Source organism: Octopus sinensis, linkage group LG9, assembly GCF_006345805.1.
Source record: "Octopus sinensis linkage group LG9, ASM634580v1, whole genome shotgun sequence".
Classification (NCBI taxonomy): domain Eukaryota; kingdom Metazoa; phylum Mollusca; class Cephalopoda; order Octopoda; family Octopodidae; genus Octopus; species Octopus sinensis.
The window spans coordinates 6,635,685-6,660,911 of NC_043005.1; the positions used below are offsets into that span (position 1 = coordinate 6,635,685).

Consider the following 25,227-nt stretch of genomic DNA (forward strand, 5'->3'; position numbering starts at 1 on the left):
GACACTCATATATCCCATATCACAGAAGTGGGACCACTCACACATTCATAGACATTCACAAACAATAAAACACACCTTAAGAAATACGGCTGTTGGAGCTTCAGCTGAAGAATGGGAAGATATCGTCAATAAAATGCTGTAACAGAAAACTAATTCAACTTACAGATTCGTTAATTTCGACATATTTTGGAATATTTCTGGTTTGATTTCAGTGAGGTCATTATGACTCAAATCCCTGGAACATAAAATTAAGATAAGGTGAACAATTATGGAACAAATTTGTGACGGAATATTGAATAAAATAGCTAGACAATTAGATGATCGAAGACATGAAATGTACATTACGTTGATAGTGAGTTGAGTATGATGTTGATAATGTTAGGTGGGAGGCAGTGATGAATATGAAGATGGTGCAGAAGAGAAGAAAATATGGCGGTAGTGTTGATGACGTAGATGTTATGATGCTGATGATGGGTTTCATGTTGTTAAGGTTGATTATTGTGATAATGATGGGGATTAACATGTTTATTGTGATGAACAATATAACATTCAGGATGATGTTGGTGGTGATGTTTTCTGTCGGTAACGCTAATCCTGATTATCAGAATGTTATAAAGGAGCTAGAATTGGAGAGCTACAAATTCCTGGGGTTAGTTGAAGGTAATGGAATCAAATAATCAATATTGAGGGTAAAGGTCAAAGAAGAATGTTATCGCAGGGTAAAGACAAAATATTGAAAACAGGGATAGACGAAAGAAACAGGATAAAAGCGATCAATATTTTAGCCATGCTTGTTTTAAAGCATAAAAACAAGAAAACCTGCGAAGAAATATCTTAGGAAATTACATCACGACTTACATTTTGATGATTATTAACTAGTCAAATATTGAAATATGTAATCTTGACAAAAAAATACGAAAATTGTTCACAATAAATAGAATGCACAACCAAAGGCAAATATAGAACGAATTTGCTTGCCAAGAAAAGATGGCGAACGTGATCTCTTACAACTTGAATTGACAATGAAGATTGCCGCAACCGGCCCAAATACTTACCTGAAAAACTCCGATGACTGGATGCTAATGCTTGTTTTAAAGCATAAAAATAAGAAAAGAGACGAAGAAATATCTAAGGGAATTCCAAATACAACAAAACCCAGATTCACACGTATTGGGAAGAAGCACAGAAAATGCTGACTGCTGTTGTAGATACTATTACTGATAAATGGCAAGATAGCAAGAAAAACCTCTTAGTGGCAAATACCCAGAGAAGGCTAGAAATATTGATGTTGCCTTACCTATCAATGTTTAGTTTCTTTCGGCTTAAAATCAGAGACAGAAGTGTTTAACATAGTAGCCCAAGATCATTGCCTACCTGCAAGAAGCTACCAAACCAATATTTTAAAGAACTGCAATAGCTCAACATGTCGTGTACGTAAACAAACATTGAACCCATCGCTCATGATGTATTCATGTGCAACAGTTTTGTGCTCACAGAGGATCTCAAAAGGCATGATAGAGCAGTGCAATATATTCAGTGGATAATTTCCAAAGACTTGGACCTGCCCTATGATAATAACTGGTGGGAATATTGCTATGACACAAGTATTAACCTCTAGTGCAGTTATCTAGGAATAAACTATCGCAGAAATATATGTTAACACAGAACGCGCTCCGTACTACTCGAATGCAGATACGATACTCACTGTTCACTGTTGAACTACCGACTGTTAAATCACCACACATCAGCCTAACACAGTAAAGCAATACGTTTGAACTATCACCGTCACCTATTCCCTGACAGTTTATTCTGTTCTTATATATTGTAATCGACAAGGTCACCTTCAGCCACGTAAGTGTGTTCAAGATTCTCACATAACATCTCTCCATTTTCAGAATGTAGCTCCGCACGAAACTTAGTATCTTTTGCATTTCGGGTTTATTTCAAGTACTTCAGTTCGTTTTCTTTATCGTGTACTTGAACGTGTATTTTCAACAATTTACTCAGGTGTTGGTACATCACACATATCATAAAGGACTTCCATCAGAAATTCGTTTCCTCAGTAAACCTTTTGTTTTCTGTTGATTTATGTCTCTTATATTCGTACTTGTTACCTTTTCCAAAATTAACACTTTGTCAAATACAGATCTCATCTTCCTAACGAACGTTTATTCCGCAGGTGACATTCCAGACGGGTTATTGGCATTTGGAGTCACTCGATATACACTGAGAAACTGTTGAAGTGCTGGGGCATCCATTTTTTGTTCGCTTTCTTTAAAGTTCTCTGAGACGTATCGGCAAAAAGCTCCGGATGATACGGCGGAGTGGTCACATGTTTAATACAGAACATTTTAAAGGATGTATTGCAGTAAACGGAGTTCCATTTCGGACACAGTGCTATCAGGAATACCATATCTAGCGAACAATTCGCATAAAAATATTACTGCAAACAAAGATGTCGGTTTGTTTAAACAGAAGTACTTTTGGTCACTTAGAAAAACTGCCTAACACAACGACGTAACGTGAACTGTTAAATGGACCTGAAAAGTCTTCATGTATTCTGGATCATAGGATTTCTGTTTTTGGCCATAGTTACCGTTTTATGGTAGGTGATTTTGCTAGAACACAGCCTCTGCAGGCTTTCGCAAGTTCTTCAATCTCTCGTCCCATTATCGTCCAATATACATAGCTTTTCATCAACGATTTCATTCTTGACATCCCATGATGGCCAATATGAAATTCTTTTAGTATTCCTTTCTGTAGTGAGCCCGGCACTACCATTCTTTGGGAATAGTGTTTGCATATTGTCACAAGTTTAGAACAGTTTCGAATTCGTGTGTTGCTTTGCAAAACGAATATTTTTATTTCCTTTTTCAGTACTTAGAATCCCTTTATTTTTTAAAAATAAATTCTTCATTTTCGGCTTTTAGTTTCGTACTCCTCGTACAACATCTCATAAAATACTTTTAATTTTTCTTCTGCTTGCGACGCCGCAATCACGGTATCCACAAACGTTTCAGTAAATTTTTAATATCAATCTTCATAAACAATCAGCGTGTCCTAATTACTTAGATGGCATAAAATCTAGCCTTAACTCGTAACTTAGTAATATAGTAACACAGTGTTGCAACGTCGCAGACAATAACATACAATTTGTACAGAGAATGACAGTAGATATAAAGAGGTGTAAGGGAGCTTAAAATGAAATATGGAAGGAAATTAAATATTTAGAAATCTCTCGTATAAGAAATATCATCAACAAAACGGATTAAACTTCCAGAGATGTTGTTAATATTGATTATTCTTATATTGATGGTGATTATCAGTTTTATTGTGATGACGAATATGTTATTAATGATGACGTGAGCGGAGATATTTTCCGTTGGCGATGATGATGATGGTGTTCAAGATTGTACATTTTAAGAAAAAGAAGGTGTAGGGGGAAGAGGAGAAAGCTGATGTTGTTGACAATTGGTAAAGATAACAGTGGTAATGATGAAGATTACGAAACCCTAGGTAATGACGATGACGACGAGGAGGTGTGGAAGATGATGGAAATGGAAGAGGAAAAAGAAGTATGAGAAGAACTAGGAGGAGGAGGAGAAGAAAAAGAAAGAAAAGAAAGAGGAACAAGAAGACAAAGAACAACAACAAAGAAGCAACAAGTAAAGATCACGTTTAAACATTTCGTATGAATAATCTAGTTATACAAACACAAGCGTAAATCAAGGATGTTTTTTACTGTTGGTTTAGAAGTAAACCGTACATAATATGTACAACGAGTGACGCACACATGTTTATACACTCACAAGCATCCCTCCATACACGGACACATTCACGTGCAAGCACTAAATGGTTCCCCTCAAGTAATGCACACTCATATATCCCATATCACAGAAATGGGCACGCACTCACATTCACAGACATTCACAAACAGTAAAACACATCTTTAGAAAGACGTGTATGGGAGATCCAACACAAGTATGAGAAGATAATACGGATTTAGGAAGATATCGTCAATGAAATATTATAAAAGACCGATACAACTTACAAAACAGATAAACTGGAAATATTTTGGAGGGTTTCTTGTTTGACTTCCTTCATATCATTACTGTACAAATACCTGAAATATACAATTAAATTAAGAAGGGTATTTATGGAACAAATTTGTGACATATTCTGTTGTGTCTGGGGAAAGTCATTTTCTTTTTGTGTCTTATGATGTAACACACTCACCGATAAAATTTCCACTTTTTTCTTATTTTTATTTTCCTGAAATTTTCGTTGCGTCTTGCAACCTTTTCAATAGTTTTGCGCAACGAATATTTTAGAAAAACAAAAATAAGAAAAAAGTGGAAATTTTACCGGCGCGTATGTTACATTATAAGGCACAAAAAGAAAATGAACCTCTCCAGACACAACAGAATATGCTTCAACACACGAACTCATATAAAGAATCTTGCAAACCAAATCCAAAAACGAAATTAGTGACAGTATATTAAATATTATGGTTAAACAATTAGATGATGGAAGATTATAATGAAGTTGATGAGGGCGTTGCTCATAATGTTGGTGATGGTGGTCGGCGAGTGATGAATACGAGAATGAGTGAGAGGTGAAGAAATATAGCGGAAGTTTTAATGCCGTAGATGTTACGATGCTGATGAGGGGCTGGCGTTGTTAATGTTGTTTATTCGGATATTGATGGAGATTAACAAGTATATTGTGATGATGCATATGATGTTGATAATGATGTTGGTGGTGATGACGATGATTGTGTTGAAGATTGTGCATCTGACGAAGAAGAAGAAGAAGAAGAAGAAGAAGAAGAAGAAGAAGAAGAAGAAGAAGAAGAAAATGATGATGATGACGACGACGACGACGAAGACGACATCGAAGATTAAGATGATAAAAAGAAAGGAGAGTAGAGTGAAGAGTAAATTAAGGATGGGAAAGAGAAGAGACAAAGCGTTCAAGGAGAAAAGATAAGGAAATTGTGTATTACGTATGATGGAGTCATTGAATTCTGGGTTAAAAGTATTGTTGGCAATTAGCACTGGTCTAGAACTGAGACAGAGCTAAAGATACTAGAGAGAGAACTGTACACACATATATACATATAAATCAGCATATACTCACACACATGCACACAAGAGACCGATTTGTTTACGTAAATACACAAATAAACATATACAGACACAATCACACACTCCCACACACTCATATTCACTCCTACGCATTTCCCACGCAATTAATTTTCAAAACTGACAGAATCTTTCACAACATTGTAATCGGTTGTCATATTCCTTCTTGCCGCATATATTGTTGTTGTTGTTGTTATTATTATTATTATTATTATTCAGTAGTTTTATTTTTATAGCGTGCTTTCACTTTTCACTACCGAGCGCAGCTCTGTGTGCCTTGGGTATGTGCTGTGATTTGTTGTGATGCTCTGATGGTTATTGAATGGAAAGTGTTCTGCGTAGGATGTGTGCAGTGCCTAGTAGTGCAATTTTCTGTATGTTATATGTGTTTGTAAGTCCTGGTGTTTTTGTTATGTATTTGTCTGAATATTTTTTTATCATGCCTAATGCACCTACTATGATAGGAATTGTTTCTGTTTTTAGATTCCACATTCTGGTTACCTCTATTTCCAGGTCTTTGTATTTTGAGAGTTTCTCCATTTCTTTTAGAGACACGTTGTCATCTGCCGGTATTGATACATCAATTAGAAAGCATTTTTTTTCTTCATGATCTCTGACAACTATATCTGGTCTGTTAGCCTTAATTTCTCTGTCTGTGTGTATCGGCATATCCCAGAGTATGGTTGCTTTCTCGTTTTCTGTGACATTTTCTGGTGAATGCCTATACCATCTTTTTTCTGTTGTTATTCCATAATGTTGGCATAGCTTCCAGTGTATGTATGTATTATTGTTATTATTATTATTATTATTATTATTATTATTATTATTATTATTATTATTATTATTATTATTATTATTATTCAGTAGTTTTATTTTTATAGCGTGCTTTCACTTCACTACCGAGCGCAGCTCTGTGTGCCTTGGGTATGTGCTGTGATTTGTTGTGATGCTCTGATGGTTATTGTATGGAAAGTGTTCTGCGTAGGATGTGTGCAGTGCCTAGTAGTGCAATTTTCTGTATGTTATATGTGTTTGTAAGTCCTGGTGTTTTTGTTATGTATTTGTCTGAATATTTTTTTATCATGCCTAATGCACCTACTACGATAGGAATTGTTTCTGCTTTCAGGTTCCACATTCTAGTTACCTCTATTTCCAGGTCTTTGTATTTTGAGAGTTTCTCCATTTCTTTTAGAGACACGTTGTCATCTGCCGGTATTGATACATCAATTAGAAAGCATTTTTTTTCTTCATGATCTCTGACAACTATATCTGGTCTGTTGGCCTTAATTTCTCTATCTGTGTGTATCGGCATATCCCAGAGTATGGTTGCTTTCTCGTTTTCTGTGACCTTTTCTGGTGTGTGCCTATACCATCTTTTTTCTGTTGTTATTCCATAATGTTGGCATAGCTTCCAATGTATGTAGGTTCCAACTCTGTCATGTCTGTGAATATATTCCTTCTTAGCCAGGACTGGGCAGCTAGAGATAATATGATTTATTGTTTCTTGTCCATCTCCACATATTCTGCAGTTACTTGTAATATTTCTTTTCATTACATGTTTTTGGTAATTTCTGGTGGGGAGGCTTTGGTCTTGTGCTGCAATTAAAAATCCCTCTGTTTCTGCTTTGAGTCCTGAGCTTCTCAACCATTGCTGGGATTTTTCTTTGTCTATTTCTTTTGCGTTTAGTTTAGTGCAGTATTTACCATGAAGGGGCTTTTCTTGCCATCGTTTTATCATGGCTCGTTGCTGTTCTATTTTTAGTTTGGATTTCATTTGTTTTATAGCTTTTGTTGTTTCTTCATCATCTTCTTCTTCTTTGTGTTTATTAGGTGGTATGATTTCTTGTTTGTATTTGTCAGCTTCCTTAAATACTGAGAACAGTTTTTTGTTTTGCTCGTGTTTTGCTGCTATCTGGATCAGTTTTCCTTCCTTCTGAAGTAGGTATTTTTGCAGTCCTATGGTGGTTATTTTATAGTAGTTTTCCAGCTGTATAAGGCCTCTACCACCTTCTATACGTTGTATATATAGTCTTTCTATGTCAGATTTTGGGTGATGCATCCTAGATCCTGTCAGTATTTTTCTTGTTTTCCTATCTATTTTGGACAGTTCATTTCGTGTCCAGTTAAGGATATTGTAGCTGTAACTTATAACTGGGACAGCTAAAGTGTTGATACCTATTATCTTGTTTTTAGCATTGAGCTCTGTTTTTAGTATTGATCTAACTCGTCTATAATATTCTTTTTTATTTTCTCTTTCATTTGTGTGTGTTGTGTCTTATCTAGTTCATGGATTCCTAAGTATTTGTAAGTTTGGTTTTTTTATTATTATTATTATTATTATTATTATTATTATTATTATTATTATTATTATTGTCATTGTCATTATTATTATTATTATTATTATTATTATTACTATTATTATTATCATTATTATTATTATTATTGTTATTATTATTATTATTGCATGAAATATCATAGCTTATTTTGCAGGGTATGATGGAAAGCGTCGGTTGTCCACAGCTAGCAGATTAAGGCGACACTTGTTTACTGGTCATGCTTCAAGAACCCTGCGTAGAATTCTTGCAGTTCCAAGCAATGCTGACTTTGGTAGGTAGTTACTTAGTTGAGCCCTGATACATACAATTGAACCAATTACTATTGGTATCACGTCTACTCTCTTTATTGACCACAGCGTTCGTATTTCCCACTTCAAACCGTCATAGTTGTTTATTTTGTCTTCTTCATTCACATGGATCCTGTTGTCAACGGGACATGCTATGTCGAATATTATACATCTTCTTTCTCAATTTCTCCACTATGTCAATCGGTGTTGATGGGGAAGTAAACACAGTAAATGATATATAAAAGGATATACAAACACAAGTTGACACATTTGTATGTATTCACTCATACTGAAAAACACAGACTTATATATGCACATATATATATACACGAAATTATATGCAGTAATTATCAGAAACTCAGACGTAGACCGACACACTCATATTCATACACACTCATAAACATACACACACACACACTCTCACACACACACTCGCACACACACAAACCTTCGTAGACAGTCGCGAATAATTTCATATTCCAATGGAAAGCGATTAATAATATGCAGTGCGTCAAGGAGAGTGTGAGAAAGAAGAAAGAATAGAAAGTGTTTAGAATTACATTGCCAGCGGAACAGAATGAAAACAAACTAATGCAACTTACAGAGTCGTCAAACTGGGAAGATTTTGGAAAGATCCTGCTGCGATTTCTTTGATGGCGTTATCTTGCAAATACCTGTAACAAAAGGTGAGGTGCGAAAACCTTGTGAAGAGCAGGTTCGTAAGAAAATATTAAATATATTGCATAAAAAATTATGGAAGTAGACGATGGAGGAGATGATAATCCTGCTGCTGCTGCTGGAGGTGGTGGTGGTGATGGTGATGGTGATGATGATGATGGATGTGGTGGTGGTGATGATGATGGTGGTTGATGATCAGCTGGAGGACGAGGATAATGTTATTTGTGTCTATGTTTATGATGATGCTGACGTTTGTGGTAATGGTGATGATGATGATGATGATGATGATGGTGATGATGGCGGTGGTGGCAGTGTTGGTGCTTATGATAATGATGTTAGTGAAGAACCTTATGGCAATGATGATTTTGATGATGGTGAAGAAGTTACGTATCTGGAAAGATTTTGACAGAAACAAAGAAAGTAAATGGAAGGTTAGATAAATTTATATAGGAGTAAAGCAACCTTAAAAATACAATTACAAGATTGATGGGTGGCATTGAGCGTCGATCCTGGGCTAACCGCAGTAAATGTTATACATACAGTAGGAGAAGCACAGGTTAATATTGAAAGACCCATACACAAAATGTAGACATGTGTATGACAACTACTGAATATCCTTATCCCAATTCAATGTAGACCATCAAGTTCTACTGCTTTTCAATTGCTTATCCTTTTCCTCATATATCTGATATCGTCATCTGCTGAGGATTATTATTATTATTATTATTATTATTATTATTATTATTATTATTATTATTATTATTATTATTATTATTATTATTATTATTATTATTATTCTATGTTTGACTTTTGCTTTATGTCTGTACAAGTTGGCTCCAAGTCTCACCCAGAGACCTCAAGAGACAACAGGTTGGAAGTTCTGTGCCATATATTTGGGGTTTTTTTTGGTGTTGTACTAGTGAATGTCTAATACATAAAAATAGAATAAAATTTTAAAAAATAATTAAAAAAAATAAAATAAATAAATAAAAAAAAAGTTTGTTTTAAACCTTGGGATTACATAGAGAGTATTTTGCGTAGAATATGAGCAGTTCCCATGAGCACTATCTTTTGAATTTCTGCCATTTGGGGGTTTCCTGGTATCTGAGTTAGGTAGCAATTAGTCCCTTTCGCTATCATTCCCAGGGCACCTATGACAACAAGTATTGTTTTAGTCTTCAGCTTCCACATTTTGCTGATTTCTATTTCAAGATCTTTATATTTGCTCAGTTTTTGGTAGGTCTTGACAGATACGTTTATATCGATTGGGACAGTCATATCAATGAAGACGCATGTTCTTTGTTTGAAGTCTTTCAATATGATGTCTGGCCTATTTGCATTTATCTTCCTGTCAGTTTGAATGGTGAAGTTCCAGAGGAGTGAGATGTGGTCATTTTCAAGCACTGGGGGTGGATTGTGTTCCCACCAGTTTTTTTCATGGGGCAAATCCAGGTTTTTGCAAATTACCCAGTGAATATATTGTGCAGCTCTATCATGCCTGTTGAGGTACTCTGTAGACGCTAGAAGACTGCATTTGGAGACAACATGATCAATGGTTTCATTTTGTTGTCGGCATACACGACATGTTGGGCTACTGCCGTTCTTTAATATGTTGCCTTGGTAGTTTCTTGTTGGTAGGCATTGATCTTGAGCTGCTATGATAAACCCCTCTGTTTCAGATTTTAAGCCAGAGGCCATTAGCCATTGATGGGTCAGGGCTTTGTCAATATCTGCATTATTCGCTCTCTTTGGGTATTTGCCATAGAGAGGTTTTTCTTGCCATTTATTATTCAGAATATCTAAGGCCGCAGTTTTGGCACGGGTTTTCATGCGCTTAGCTTTTTCTGTGCCTGTTTCTTGTATGTCTATCTCTAATTCCGAAATTGGTTGTATTCGGAATTCACTTAGATATTCCTTTGCCTGTTTTGTGACTGAGTATGATGCTTTCTTGTTTTCATGTTTTGAGACAAGTTTTAACATCCAGTCCTCAGAGTTTTTCAGGTAGGTGTCTAGGCCAATTGTAGCAATCTTCATTGTTATTGCCAATTGTAAAAGTCCACGGCCTCCCTCTTTTCTTGGCAGATAGAGTCGTTCTGTATCTGCCTTAGGGTGGTGCATTCTATGCATTGTCAACAGTTTCCTTATTTTTCTGTCGAGCTGACATATTTCAGTAATTGACCAGTTAACAATATTGAAACTGTAAGTCACGACTGGTATAGCTAATGCATTGATCGCTTCGATCCTGTTTCTTGCATTCAGCTCTGTCTTGAGTATTGCTCTCACTCTGCGATAGCATTGTCTCCTGATCCTTTCCTTCACCTCTGAATGCCTTATTCCGTTCCCTTCAAATACCCCTAGGTACTTGTAGCTCTCCGCTGGGTCTAGTTCTTTCATGACATTCTGTTGGTCAAGGTTAACGTTAGATGTTTCTGTCATTTTTTCTTTGATAAAGGTAGCTTTTGCACATTTATCGAGGCCGAATTGCATTCTGATGTCGTCACTGAATTGTTTGACTATCGCTAGTAAGCCCTTGAGTTGTTGGTCATTTTTTGCAAAAAGCTTTAAATCATCCATGTAAATGAGATGATTTATATTTTTATCGAACATTTTATACCCATACTGCGCATCATTGAGCAGCTTTGAGAGAGGTATTAAGGATAAACAAAAGAGGAGTGGTGACAGTGAGTCACCCTGGAAAATGCCACACGAAATTTTTACATCACCAGCATTTAGGGATTCATTGTCACTGTTCAGAGTTAGTGTGGTTCTCCATGATCTCATACTTACGGTCAAGAAGTTTATTATTATTATTATTATTATTATTATTATTATTATTATTATTATTATTATTATTATTATTATTATAATAATTATTATTATTATTATTATTATTATTATTGTTATTATTATCATTACTATTATTACTGAGTGAGAGATCAGTTCATGCCATCAAAGTAACACTGGGGTAAAATATAGGAAGCCCAGTATACCCATCTGATAAGGGTACACCAGGCACATGCATCACAACCATATGTGCGCGGCATGGTGATCTCATATCAAGATAAACAGCGCATGACCTTGCAGGTGGGGCCTAGTTAGAATTTTCTTCTGGTGGAGTAGCCCATCCTGCTCAAAAGGCCCCTGAATGTGGGTTGTTTAAGGATGTTGAGCAAAACACCCATGTTTCCAGAGGTGAATTATTCAAACCCCAAAGAATCCCTCTCAACACATGGCTATGATGCTCCCCCACTACTTCTGCTCATGATCAGAGATGAACATATCGTCAGACTCTAAGGGACATGCTCAACCGGTTAAAGTCAAACAACTGACAAACAAATCTGTGGCATTGATCAGAATATTTGCTGTAGCCCATCTTTTATACCAAGACAAAACAATGTACATGATAACACTTCCAATCAATCAAGAAGCCACGAGAGCCACTGCCTGGTACTGCATCAGGGCATTTATTATTATCATTATTATTATTATTATTATTGTTATTATTATTATTATTATTATTATTATTATTATTATTATTATTATTATTATTATTATTATTATTATTATTATTAATATTGTTATTATTGTTATTATTATTATTATTATTATTATTATTATTGTTATTATTATTATTATTATTGAGTGAGAGAGCAGTTCATGCCATCAAAGTGACACTGGGGTAAAATATACGAAGCCCAATATACCCATCATGACTACCCGTCTGATAAAGGTACACCAGGCACATGCATCACAACCATATGTGCGCGACATGGTGATCTCATATCAAGATAAACAGCACGTGACCTTGCAGGTGGGGCCCAGTTAGAATTTTCTTCAGGTTGAGTAGCCCATCCTGCTCAAAAGGTCCCTGAATAAGGGTTGCTTTAGAATGTTGAACGAAACACCTATGTTTCCAGAGGTGAATTATTCAAACCCCAAAGAATCCCTCTCAACACATGGCTATGATGCTCCCCCACTACTTCTGCTCATGATCAGAGATGAACATATCGTCAGACTCTAAGGGACATGCTCAACCGGTTAAAGTCAAACAACTGACAAACAAATCTGTGGCATTGATCAGAATATTTGCTGTAGCCCATCTTTTATACCAAGACAAAACAATGTACATGATAACACTTCCAATCAATCAAGAAGCCACGAGAGCCACTGCCTGGTACTGCATCAGGGCATTTATTATTATCATTATTATTATTATTATTATTATTGTTATTATTATTATTATTATTATTATTATTATTATTATTATTATTATTATTATTATTATTATTATTATTATTATTATTATTATTATATTGTTATTATTATTATTATATTATTATTATTATTATTATTGTTATTATTATTATTATTGAGTGAGAGAGCAGTTCATGCCATCAAAGTGACACTGGGGTAAAATATACGAAGCCCAATATACCCATCATGACTACCCGTCTGATAAAGGTACACCAGGCACATGCATCACAACCATATGTGCGCGACATGGTGATCTCATATCAAGATAAACAGCACGTGACCTTGCAGGTGGGGCCCAGTTAGAATTTTCTTCAGGTTGAGTAGCCCATCCTGCTCAAAAGGTCCCTGAATAAGGGTTGCTTTAGAATGTTGAACGAAACACCTATGTTTCCAGAGGTGAATTATTCAAACCCCAAAGAATCCCTCTCAACACATGGCCATGATGCTCCCCCACTACTTCTATTATTATTGTTGTTATTATTATTATTATTATTACTTTTTTTTTTTCTTCTTTCAAATTTTCTTCCATTTCTTGCCGAGTGTCTTCCCGACTCCTAGGGCAAAGAAACTCATAGTGTATATTGGTAGGCCATTAAACCAAACTCAGAAGTTCGTTAATTTTTTTTTTTTTTTTTTTTTTAAGTTAGATTAAAATACATGAGCAGCAACAGTTCTCACATCGACATTGCTCTTCTCAATACGTGTGATGTACCAGTTAAGACAATCTTTTGCACTTCTTGCAGGGATGGTAAGCCAGGGATCATTCTCATATAATTTTCGCTTCCCTTCTTGATCATTCCTAGTGCTCCTACGATCACTGGTATTGTAACCGCCTTGAGATGCCACATTTTCTCAATTTCAATGAGTAGGTCTTTATATTTTCTGAGCTTGTCAAACTCTTTCGCTGAGATATTATGATCACAGGGGATGCTCATGTCGATCAATAAGCAAACTTTATTGTTTTGGTCTTTCACAACAATATCTGGTTTATTGGCCTTGATGGTTCGGTCTGTATGTACTGGAAAGTCCCACAGAATGGTTACATTTTCTCCTTCAGTTACAGCCTCAGGGTGGTGATTATACCACTTGTCGGCAGTTTTGATATTGTAATGCCGACTTATTAGCCAGTGGAGATATTGGCCAACTCTGTCATGTCTTAATTTATACTCCACTGGTGCTAAGACTTATTATTATTATTATTATTATTATTATTATTATTATTATTATTATTATTATTATTATTATACACTGAACAGATCAGACTGTTGGAAAAGAAAAATCAGGCTACAACCAGTTAACTTAGATCCGAGGAACCCTCCTGAGTATCCTAGTTGTCCCTAATATCACTGTTTTCTGGAACTGTAATTTATCCTTCTGTTCAAATATTTACAAATATCTACAACTAGTAGGATATATTTCATCTGCACTTTCCATAGCCTCTGTAATTCAATGACTAGGTCCTGGTACTTTTATCTATACCTCGCATATTGATTTTCTCATCATTTGAGACTGGAAACTCAGTTATCTGGCATTTTCTATTCTCTTTATCTACTACTACTAAATCAAGCCTCCAAGCTTATATTACTCTGTCAGTGTGATTTTTAAAGTCTCACAAAATTTTATATTTCTGATAATATATTTTTATATTTCTTATTTTCTAGTATTTTAATAGGTTCGTATTATTTCATCACCACTTTCATATTCTTCTAAACGTTGGAAATATAGATTTCACGACGCTGGGATAAACACAACTGTCTTCACACGACGTAATTCATATTACTCCACTAAAACATGATACTCCAATAAATATAAACTTTCGACCATCTCAAAGACATCTTCGGCTTCCTGGAAATCTCAACGACTCCTATAACATCCTCTCATCTCACCCATTAACTCTACATTCTATGAGAGTACAGCTAGTATATTCTTCCAGTTCCATAACAAATACTCCGTCAGTCTGAGTGTAACATCTTATATTTCTTACTTTCTAGTACTTTATTAGGTTCATTTTTATACCTTTATCACTATGGTCAAATTCTAGCATTCTACATAGGTTCCAGTGGATTACTCTCCTTAAATTATCATGTTTTTTTTTGCATTCTTTGTGCCAACATTCACTTACGCTTTCCGCATTTGATTTGCATAATCCACATTGGGGATGTCCTTGATTTTTGTCTATTTTGGCTTTTATTCAATTAGTCCTTAATGCTTGATCTCTTACTGCTACTAAGATACTTTCTGTCTTCCACTTCACCTTCCCTTTCTGCAACCATAACAATGTCTCACTACTACTATTTGCTGTAACTATCTTTGAGAATCTACCAGTCAGTCAGAAAACTTATGTTCTTTTATCTGTTTTTTTTTTACTTAGTTTGTCACTTTTTGGATTTCCTATGTCACGCTGTGGTTCTAGCAGTTCTTAATAAGCTTTCGTCACTATTAACTACGTACGAATCTACAACTACTCCAGCTGATTCCATGCAGTATACTTCTGATATTAACCTTCTTCTGTTATCCTCTTCGGGTATGCATAATCTTGCTATTCCTGCTTCTGGGTGGAGTCTTCATTTCATATTGAATTCCTTCCTAGTTCTGCTGTCTAGCTTTACTAATTCAGTGTGCGTTCAATCTATAAAACCTGCTGAGTATCTAATCAATGATACTGCCTCCGTATTTACACTCCTCACTAGATTCAGACAGAGCATTTAACTTTGCCTTCATTCACCTCCTCACCCTTGTTTTGTACTTCTTCAAAATTTTCGTTATCATTTCTATAATTAGTATTTTGTCAGATATCAATACTCCTAGATAGTCATGACTTCTTCTTCTTTCAATGATTTTAATGTCTGGTCATCTGGTAATCCGATGCCTCCCCTATTGACTACGTGTCCCATTTTCGTGCCTAATATTACACATTTATCAATGCAAAATTCAATGCTTAATGAATCTATCTCTTTTGCATTCTTACTAAAAGTTTCAGATCATCCATGTAGAGCAAATGCTTAATTCTTCCCTTTTTCGAAACTGATACCCCGCCTCAGTCTTTCTGAATAGTAAACTGTGTGGTTGAAACATAGACAACTATTATTATTATAATTATCATTATTAGCCCCAACAACAACAGCAGCAGCAGCAGCAAGAGTAGTACTAATAGCAGTAGTAGTAGTAATTCTTGTTCTGTTGCAGTTGTTGCTGTAGAGGAAGAAGAAGAAGAATGTGGCGATGGTGGAGGAGGAGGCGAAAAGGAGAGGAAAAAGAAATGATCAACAGAATATAAGATATTTATGCAGACGGAAGGTGCCTGTTGTAGGTGTAAATGATGAAGAAATAGAAATGTGTAACAAAAGAATTACTAAGGGTTGGAAGATGTAGTAAAACTGAAATATGAATAATGTAATTCTCAGTTTGCAATCAGGAAGGAGAGCCAAGAATGTTAATCGGCGTTGATTGGGAAGTAAACACAGTAAATGATATATAAAAGGATATACAAACACGAATCGACATACTCGTATGCATTCACTCATACTGAAAGACAGCCTTATATAAGCACATATATACACGAAATCATATGCAGTAATTATCAAAAACCCAGAATACCCCAGGACAATCATAAACACACAAACACACACAAATATTCATAGGCATTAACAACGGATTTCATATTCCAATGGGAGACGACTAATAATATGTAGTGCGTCAAAGTGAGTGAGAGACAGAAGAAAGAATAGAAAGCCATGAAGTGTTTAGAATTATATTGCTAATGGAACAGAATCAAAAACTTAATCCAACTTACAGGGTCGTCAAACTGGGAAGATTTTGGAAAGATCCTGCTGTGATTTCTTTGATGTCGTTATTATGCAAATATCTGTAACGAAAACGATAGCTTTGAAAACCTTGTGCAGAATAGGTTCGTAATGGAATATTCAATATAAAGCATAAGTTACGGAAGCAGACGATGAGGGAGATGATCATTATGCTGCTGCTGATGAAAATGATGATGATGATGATGATGATGATGATGATGATGATGATGATGATAATGGTGATGATGATGATGATCATCATGATGATCATGATGATCATGATGATCATGATGATCATGATGATCATGATGATCATGATGATCATGATGATCATGACCATGATGATGATGATGATGATGATGATGATGGTGATGATGATGATGATGATGATCATGATGATATAGAAAAGGAACATAAAAAACAAAAATAAAACTAACAAATGAAAATGGGGAGTAGAAAAAGGAGAAGAGGAAAAAGATGCGGAAGGACAAGCTTAAGAAGAAGAAGAAGAAGAAGAAGAAGAAGAAAAGAAGAAGAAGAAGAAGAAGAAGAAGAAGAAGAAGAGGAAGAAGAAAAGAAGAAAAAGAAGATGATGATGAGGAGGAGGCGGAGGAAGCGCTGGAGGAGAAGGAAGAAGTGGAAGAAGATCAACAACAACAACAAAAATTAGAATAAGGAAAACAATGAGAAAAGCAAAAAGAAAAAGAGGGAGAATGAGAACGAATAATAAAACAAATGACAAAGGAGAGGAAGGAGATTTTTTAAAAAATGAAGTAGAAGAAACATACAAGAAAATGAAGGAGAAATTCAGGATGAAGAAAAGGAAAAAAAGGAAGAAAAAGAAGACGAAATATAAGAAAAAGAAAATATGGCGAAATAAAAAAGAAGATCAGGAGAAAGAGAAAAATAAGGTAAGAATGGGGTTGAGAATGCTGATGATGATGATGAGAAGGAGGAAGCAGAGGAGGATCGGAGTTATGATAATGATGATGTAGGAAACGGAGTTCAAAAATAATAATTAGGTAAAAATGAGACAGAAGCAGCAGCAGCAGCAGCAGAAGAGGAAGTAGAAGGAAAAGAAGAAAGCGAAGAAGAAGGAGGAGGCGGAGGGGGAGAATGATGAGGAGACGGAGGGGAGGAAGAAGAACAGAAGAAGAATATATATAAAATTTAAAGTATGAAACAAGTAGTTAAAATATACATCTAGAAGCGCATGTCTAGCATGGTTCTCAGATACAGACTGAATTTCAGACATTTTCATACACTCGGATATCCTCTTCCATACACAAAAAGACAGGCATACGAATATGTATATATAGATAGACAAATACATACATACATACATACATACATACATACATACATACATGTCCTAAATGTTCCCTCTCCAATACCACGCATTCACATTTCCCAAATCTCTGAAATATGCCCGCACTCACATTGACAGATTCACAAACAATTAAACACATCTTTAGAAAAGCGTGTGTGAACTTACAGTTTTGTCAAGTTGGACAGATTTTGGAAGGATCCTGCTTTGATTCCCTTGATATCATTCAAAGCCAAACTCCTGGAACATTAAATTAAGAAGCTTTTTATGCAACAGTTTTGTGACAGAATATCAAATATTATCGCTAAACAGTTGGATGATAGAAAAGATGGAAATCAGTTTACGATAATGATGAGTTTGATAATGATGAGACAGACATTTAGAACATGTAGGTCCATCTTGCCTGTGTGCGGGAATGGATCTACTTGTTATACCTGTGTCTGTGCATATGCATATATGCATATTTTTGTGTATAAGCATAGGGATTTACTCCCCCATGTGTGTTGGTGTGGGCGTGAGTGTGGGTGTATGCATATCTTTGTCCATAAGCATAGAGATTTACTTCCTCATGTGTATGAGTGTGTCTGTATGTGCGCATGTACGTGTATGTGTATACGTGCGTATGCGCGTCAGTTCTTGTACCCAACTACATGCGCCTTTTTCCGTATGTATGTGTATATTGAGATATTTACGTGTGTGAGCATATACGTATGTGGGTGGGCAGACGGGCGGGCTTTACATATGTACGCGTGAGTATGTATTTGTGTGTATACGAGTGCGTGTGCAGAGGCAGCTTAGATATACGTACGTGGCGGGACGGAGGTATATGAGCACCCCTGTCGATATATTTTTACACGAGAGTACGTATGTATGTATGCGTGTGGATGTGTATACGTATGTATGCGTGTATATGTATATATGTATCCATGCGTGTACGTATGTACATGTTGACCACTAGACAATTTACGAGGAAATAGATAAACGGTTTAGCCATAAACCAGACAACCGTAATTAACCATATACTGGGTCTCCAGACTTTCCAGTTGATTTATGACACCCACCGCTACGCCCGTAGGCTTCTACAACCAGAATATGTCATCCTTCTGACCACCTTGTTAGTTCTCAACCACTTTATATCCCTTATGCTTATATTTTTTTATATATTTTTATATTTTCTATATCCTTTTATATTTTTTATATTTTTTATATTTTTTAATATTTTTTAATATTTTTTATATTTCTACATTTCTATTTTTTAATTTTTTTATATTTTTTTATCTTTCGTCCTTAATTCTCGCTCCTTTATCTTTATCTCTATTTATTTATATTACCAGGTTTTTTCACGTGTGTGTGTATTTATATATTTATTTATTTATTTATTTATATTACCTCAACATCCAAACTTCCTCATTCTACATTGAGTAAAAGACGGGATGGACGCTTCGTTTTTGCGCTGGTGCCCCACTATGCCGTACGCGACTTTGAGGATTTGCATCCCCAACGTAGAATTTGATGTAATACATGTCCTTGAAGTAGTAATTGTGCGCGGCTGAAGAAGGCCATAGACACACATTATGCATTGTTATAAATCCGTCTAATAAAGGCCCAAAACATATGTACCGCTGAATCCTTGGCATCATGTTTTTATTTTGATATATATATATATTCAACAATAATATTAAGGAATGGCCTTGATAGGCCATTCAACTCACTAATTTAATTGAGCTGGTTTGCCAAAATGTACGTCGAAACTATGCATAGTCCAAAGATGATAAGGGTAAATGTTTTTAATTTTCCTTTGGTTTCTGAATTACTACTATTTAGCGGTTTGAGTTTGGCTGCTCGTTTTAGTGGGTTGAATGGCCTATCAAGGCCATTCCTTAATATTATTGTTGAATGTACATTATATGGTCTGTTGAATATTTTTTCTTTCTCACTAGACCGCTGGTGGCGAAAAAATTTCTATTGAATTTTTTGCTACCCTGATATTGATTAATATATATATATATATTATATATATATATATATATATATATATATATATATATTTTTTAATTTGATTCGGCTTTGCTATATATATATATATATATATATATATATATATATATATAGCAAAGCCGAATCAAATTTTAAAATGGGACATCTAAAAATGGAATGGGAGGTAATGATAATATAGCCTGTGTATTTAAGTGGTGAATTGGGAATCAGCACAATATGTTATTAACGTGGCACAATATAGTACTAAATAAAATATAAGAATAAAAACAATCGCGTATAAACAAAGAAGTTAATGATAAATCAAGATTAAGAAATACGTACATAAGTGTATACGAGGAGTCTAACGCATATAAATATAATTTGGGAAGCAAGAAATAGGTATAAACATAACTATGTACTTCTTATGTAAGTAGATTTATTATAACTAGTTATTATATACAACATAATAATACTAATTGAGGAATAAGCATAAATATTCATCAGAAATTACACAATGAAGCCAAGATTGATAGATTTTTAGAAATGGTCGTTTACTGCCGTGCTTTAAAGAAATGTCTATATCGCGTGATCGTCGTTTTGATCATGACAAAGATGTACAGAGAATCTGCATGAAATTTTGCCATAAAATCAGCGATACCTGCTGAATATATATATATATATATATATATATATATATATATATATCTATATATATATATATATATATATTATATATATATATATATATATATTATATATATATATATATATATATATATATATATATATGTGTGTGTGTGTGTGGTGTGTGTGTGTGTGTGTATATATATCTATATCTATCTATCTATATATATATATATATATATATATATATAAACAAATCAAATTGCGATAAAATAAAAATAATTATAATCGCTGGTATTACTAACACAAGCCATATATTTTTCATATATCAGTACATTAAGGCGAATATGTGCTAGGAATACAGAAGCTTGATAAATTAAGTGAAATGAAGATAAAAACATTTACTAAACCGGTAATTCTCAGACTGCAGTTTCTTTCTTTTCAGCAATAAAGATAATTTATTTGCCCAGGGAGAATTCTTCAGTGAGACCCTGTTTTTCTGGGATCCTAACTCACTAGAAGCATGTGCGTCTAATGAATTACTCTCCCTAACTAATCATATCACTGCGCAGACTCCGAACGTCCCGACAACACTAGGGAATTCTGGTATATCGCCTGGCGCTCATAATTTATCGAGAAATATGTAAACAAATCAAATTGCGATAAAATAAAAATAATTATAATCGCTGGTATTACTAACACAAGCCATATATTTTTCATATATCAGTACATTAAGGCGAAATATGTGCTAGGAATACAGAAGCTTGATAAATTAAGTGAAATGAAGATAAAAACATTTACTAAACCGGTAATTCTCAGACTGCAGTTTCTTTCTTTTCAGCAATAAAGATAATTTATTTGCCCAGGGAGAATTCTTCAGTGAGACCCTGTTTTTCTGGGATCCTAACTCACTAGAAGCATGTGCGTCTAATGAATTACTCTCCCTAACTAATCATATCACTGCGCAGACTCCGAACGTCCCGACAACACTAGGGAATTCTGGTATATCGCCTGGCGCTCATAATTTATCGAGAAATATGTAAACAAATCAAATTGCGATAAAATAAAAATAATTATAATCGCTGGTATTACTAACACAAGCCATATATTTTTCATATATCAGTACATTAAGGCGAAATATGTGCTAGGAATACAGAAGCTTGATAATTAAGTGAAATGAAGATAAAAACATTTACTAAACCGGTAATTCTCAGACTGCAGTTTCTTTCTTTTCAGCAATAAAGATAATTTATTTGCCCAGGGAGAATCTTCAGTGAGACCCTGTTTTTCTGGGATCCTAACTCACTAGAAGCATGTGCGTCTAATGAATTACTCTCCCTAACTAATCATATCACTGCGCAGACTCCGAACGTCCCGACAACACTAGGGAATTCTGGTATATCGCCTGGCGCTCATATTTATCGAGAAATATGTAAACAAATCAAATTGCGATAAAATAAAAATAATTATAATCGCTGGTATTACTAACACAAGCCATATATTTTTCATATATCAGTACATTAAGGCGAAATATGTGCTAGGAATACAGAAGCTTGATAAATTAAGTGAAATGAAGATAAAAACATTTACTAAACCGGTAATTCTCAGACTGCAGTTTCTTAGATATTTGAAATGACTAATATATATAAATTATCAATGAAAATATATATAAATATTATAATCAAGATCTAAAATAAACTCTATAAACGATTGTATATAATGAAAACCTAATATATTTAATTTCTCATATTTAAAGATGAAATAGCTAATTTCAAAAAACAAAAAATATATATACACACATGCTCATGCACATATATACATGTATGTATATAAACATATCTAAATACGTACACAAACTCACACACACATATATATATCTATACATACACATAAACATATAGACACAGATATATTTATAATGCAGCCCTATACTTCTACACATTACTTATTCATACTCCCACACACACACATACAATCACTCATTCATAAACATATACTCTCAGCATGACACTAACACAGAGGAGAAATAACATCCAGTAGCCGCAGATACTCAACCACGTACTTATAGTAATATTTCATTCTTAGTAAAATAGTATTAAATACTATATACTATATATATGTAATAAACATATATAAATACGTAAACAAACACACACACATATATATTTATACATACACAAATTTAGTAAAATAGTATTAAATACTATATACTATATGTATGTAATAAACATATATAAATACGTAAACAAACACACACACACACACACATATATATCTATACATACACAAATACATATAGACACGGATAAGATAAACTTAGATAAACTTAGATATGTTTCGACCAGAGATTGGTCCAGGTCATGTCTAACTTAATAGCACCACCTAATAGGATTATTCGAATCCTGTTTAAGTCAAGTTTTGTTTAAGTCAAGTTTTGTTCAAGTAGTGAGTTCTTGTTGGGTGAGTTGTATCCAGTTTTGTTCAAGTAGTGAGTTCTTGTTGGGTGAGTTGTATCCAATTATGGGTGGCTTAGCTGGTATTCTTTGAAGGAATCTATCCAGACTCTGTTTAAAGTTGATGGGATCCTTTTCCTCTTTGATCACCCTCGGGACAATGTTAAATAGGGCAGGGCCTGTTGAGGAAAATAAATTATGTTGCAGTGTACATGTATGTGGTGATCTTAAATTGGGCAGGGGACTATAGCCCGTGGTCCAAGTCTTGGATGAACCTTGAAGCTAATGTTTAGGTCGTTTGGGCAAAGTTGGCGGTATATTTTCCACATCGTACAAATGATGTACCGCTCACGGCGACGCTGGAGGGAGTAAAGTTTCAAGGCTTTAAGGCGATCCCAATAATCGAGAGCAGCCATGCCTTCAATTTGTTTAGTGAGAGCCCTCTGGGGTGACTCAATTCTGGAGATGTTTTGTCTTGTGTGAGGAGACCACAGTGGGCAGCAGTATTCAAGGTGTGGCCGTACAAAGGAGGAAAAAAGTGGTATGATGACACCTTGTTCTCTGGATCGGAAAGTTCTTAAGATCCAGGAACTCATCCTACGAGCTATATCGACCTTCTTGTTGATGTGTGCACTCCAACTGAGATCGTCATCAACAATTATACCCAGGTCTCTGATATTGTTAGAGGCTGTGAGCGGTTCCCCTGAAGGAAGAGAGTATGGTTGTTTTAGTGAGGAATTTCTTCCAAAATGCATCAGCTCAAATTTTCCCTCATTCAGTTGCATTTTGTTTCGTCTGCCCATTGACTCACAGCATATAGATCAGACTGGAGTTGAGTTCGGTCTGCTTCTTCATTGACGATTTGCTGGAGCTTAGTGTCATCAGCGAATATTTTCACTTTGCAGTAATGTACGACACTGGAAAGGTCGTTTACGTAAATTATGAAGAGTAGCGAACCCAAAACAGTTCCCTGGGGAACACCGCTGGTGACTTTTGCTGGGTTTGAGTGGACTCCATCAACTACAACATGTTGTGTTCTATTCGCCAGGAAATACTTAATCCAGTGTAGAACTTTTCCACGGATTCCAACATTTGCCAATTTTGAGAGTAGGATGTTATGGTCTACCCTGTCGAACGCTTTACTGAAGTCAAGATATATGACGTCAGAGTTCGAACCTGTTCCCAAGGCTTTGAGTACATCTTCAATGTGGTGTAAGAGCTGTGTTAGACAGTCCCTGCCACAGCGAAAGCCATGCTGATTTGAATTTAGGAGTTTGTGGGTCTCCAGGAAGTCAGCTATCCTTGATCTTAACACTCTTTCAAACATTTTAATGATGTGGGAGGTGAGTGAGATTGGGCGATAGTTGACTGCGAGGGATCTGTTTCCCTGTTTGAAAACCGGGATGACCGACTGGGATAGAAACTGTTTCGGTATATAACCTGCGTCTAACGAATTTCTCCAGAGGTTGGTCAGAGGGACTGCAAGTTGATATCCACATTCCTTCAGGAGACTAGCGGGAAATCTATCAGGGCCTACAGCAGAGTAATGTTTGACCTCATTTATTGCTGCTACGATGTCGGTGGCAGTGAAGGTTATGTCTGAGATTTTGTGTTGGGAGTCAACTTCGTTCGTTTCCCTTACGTCAATATCAGTGGGAACACTAAAGACAGAGCAGTATTGTTTCTGCAGTATTTCTGCCATTTCTTTAGCATCGTGTTGGGGAATGCCGTTATCATCAATCAATGGCCCAATGGGTGAGACAGTAGTTCTATGCTTATTTGCATAAGAATAGAACACTTTTGGGTTCTGTTTGATGTTTTTGATTACCAATTGTTCCTCCACAGCTCTTTGATTTTCAATGGAGGTTTTCATGTTAGCCTGCAGATGAAGTTTTTCCAGCTCTAGTCTTTTCATTGTTGTTGAATGTGGATGTTGTGTGTGGGAATATTTTAATTGGTTGATTTTTTTGTTGAGTCTTTTGATGCGCCTGATGAGTGTTTTTTTTCTTTTTAGGGAGCCGGTTTCTGTTTGTGTTAGTAGATTTCTTGGGAGCGTGTTTAGAGCATGTATAGGTGATATGTTTTAAATTCAGCCCAAAATTTCTACACATTAGTTATGCATACTCGTTCACACACACATACAATCACTCATACATAAACGTATGCACACTGCAATACACTAACACAGAGGAGGAACAACATCCAGTAGACACAGATACTCAGCCACATACTTATAGGAATAATCCTTACTTAGTAATATAGTATTAAAAAATACTATAAGTACTATAAACAAATTTATGAATGGGAATATTATCTAATATAAATTATGCTAATATATTAGACA

The 25,227-nt window shown here is 35.2% G+C and overlaps 1 protein-coding gene across 1 annotated transcript in view; it reads right to left on the bottom strand.

The window, feature by feature from the left end:
* The window catches only part of LOC115215777 (protein artichoke-like), a 150,980-nt gene that overhangs the window by 109,851 nt on the left and 15,902 nt on the right, over positions 1-25,227 (bottom strand). The window contains exon 3 of the mRNA XM_036505741.1: positions 164-235. Coding sequence (XP_036361634.1) covers positions 164-235 — 72 coding nt within the window. The remainder of the gene's footprint in view (positions 1-163; positions 236-25,227) is intronic.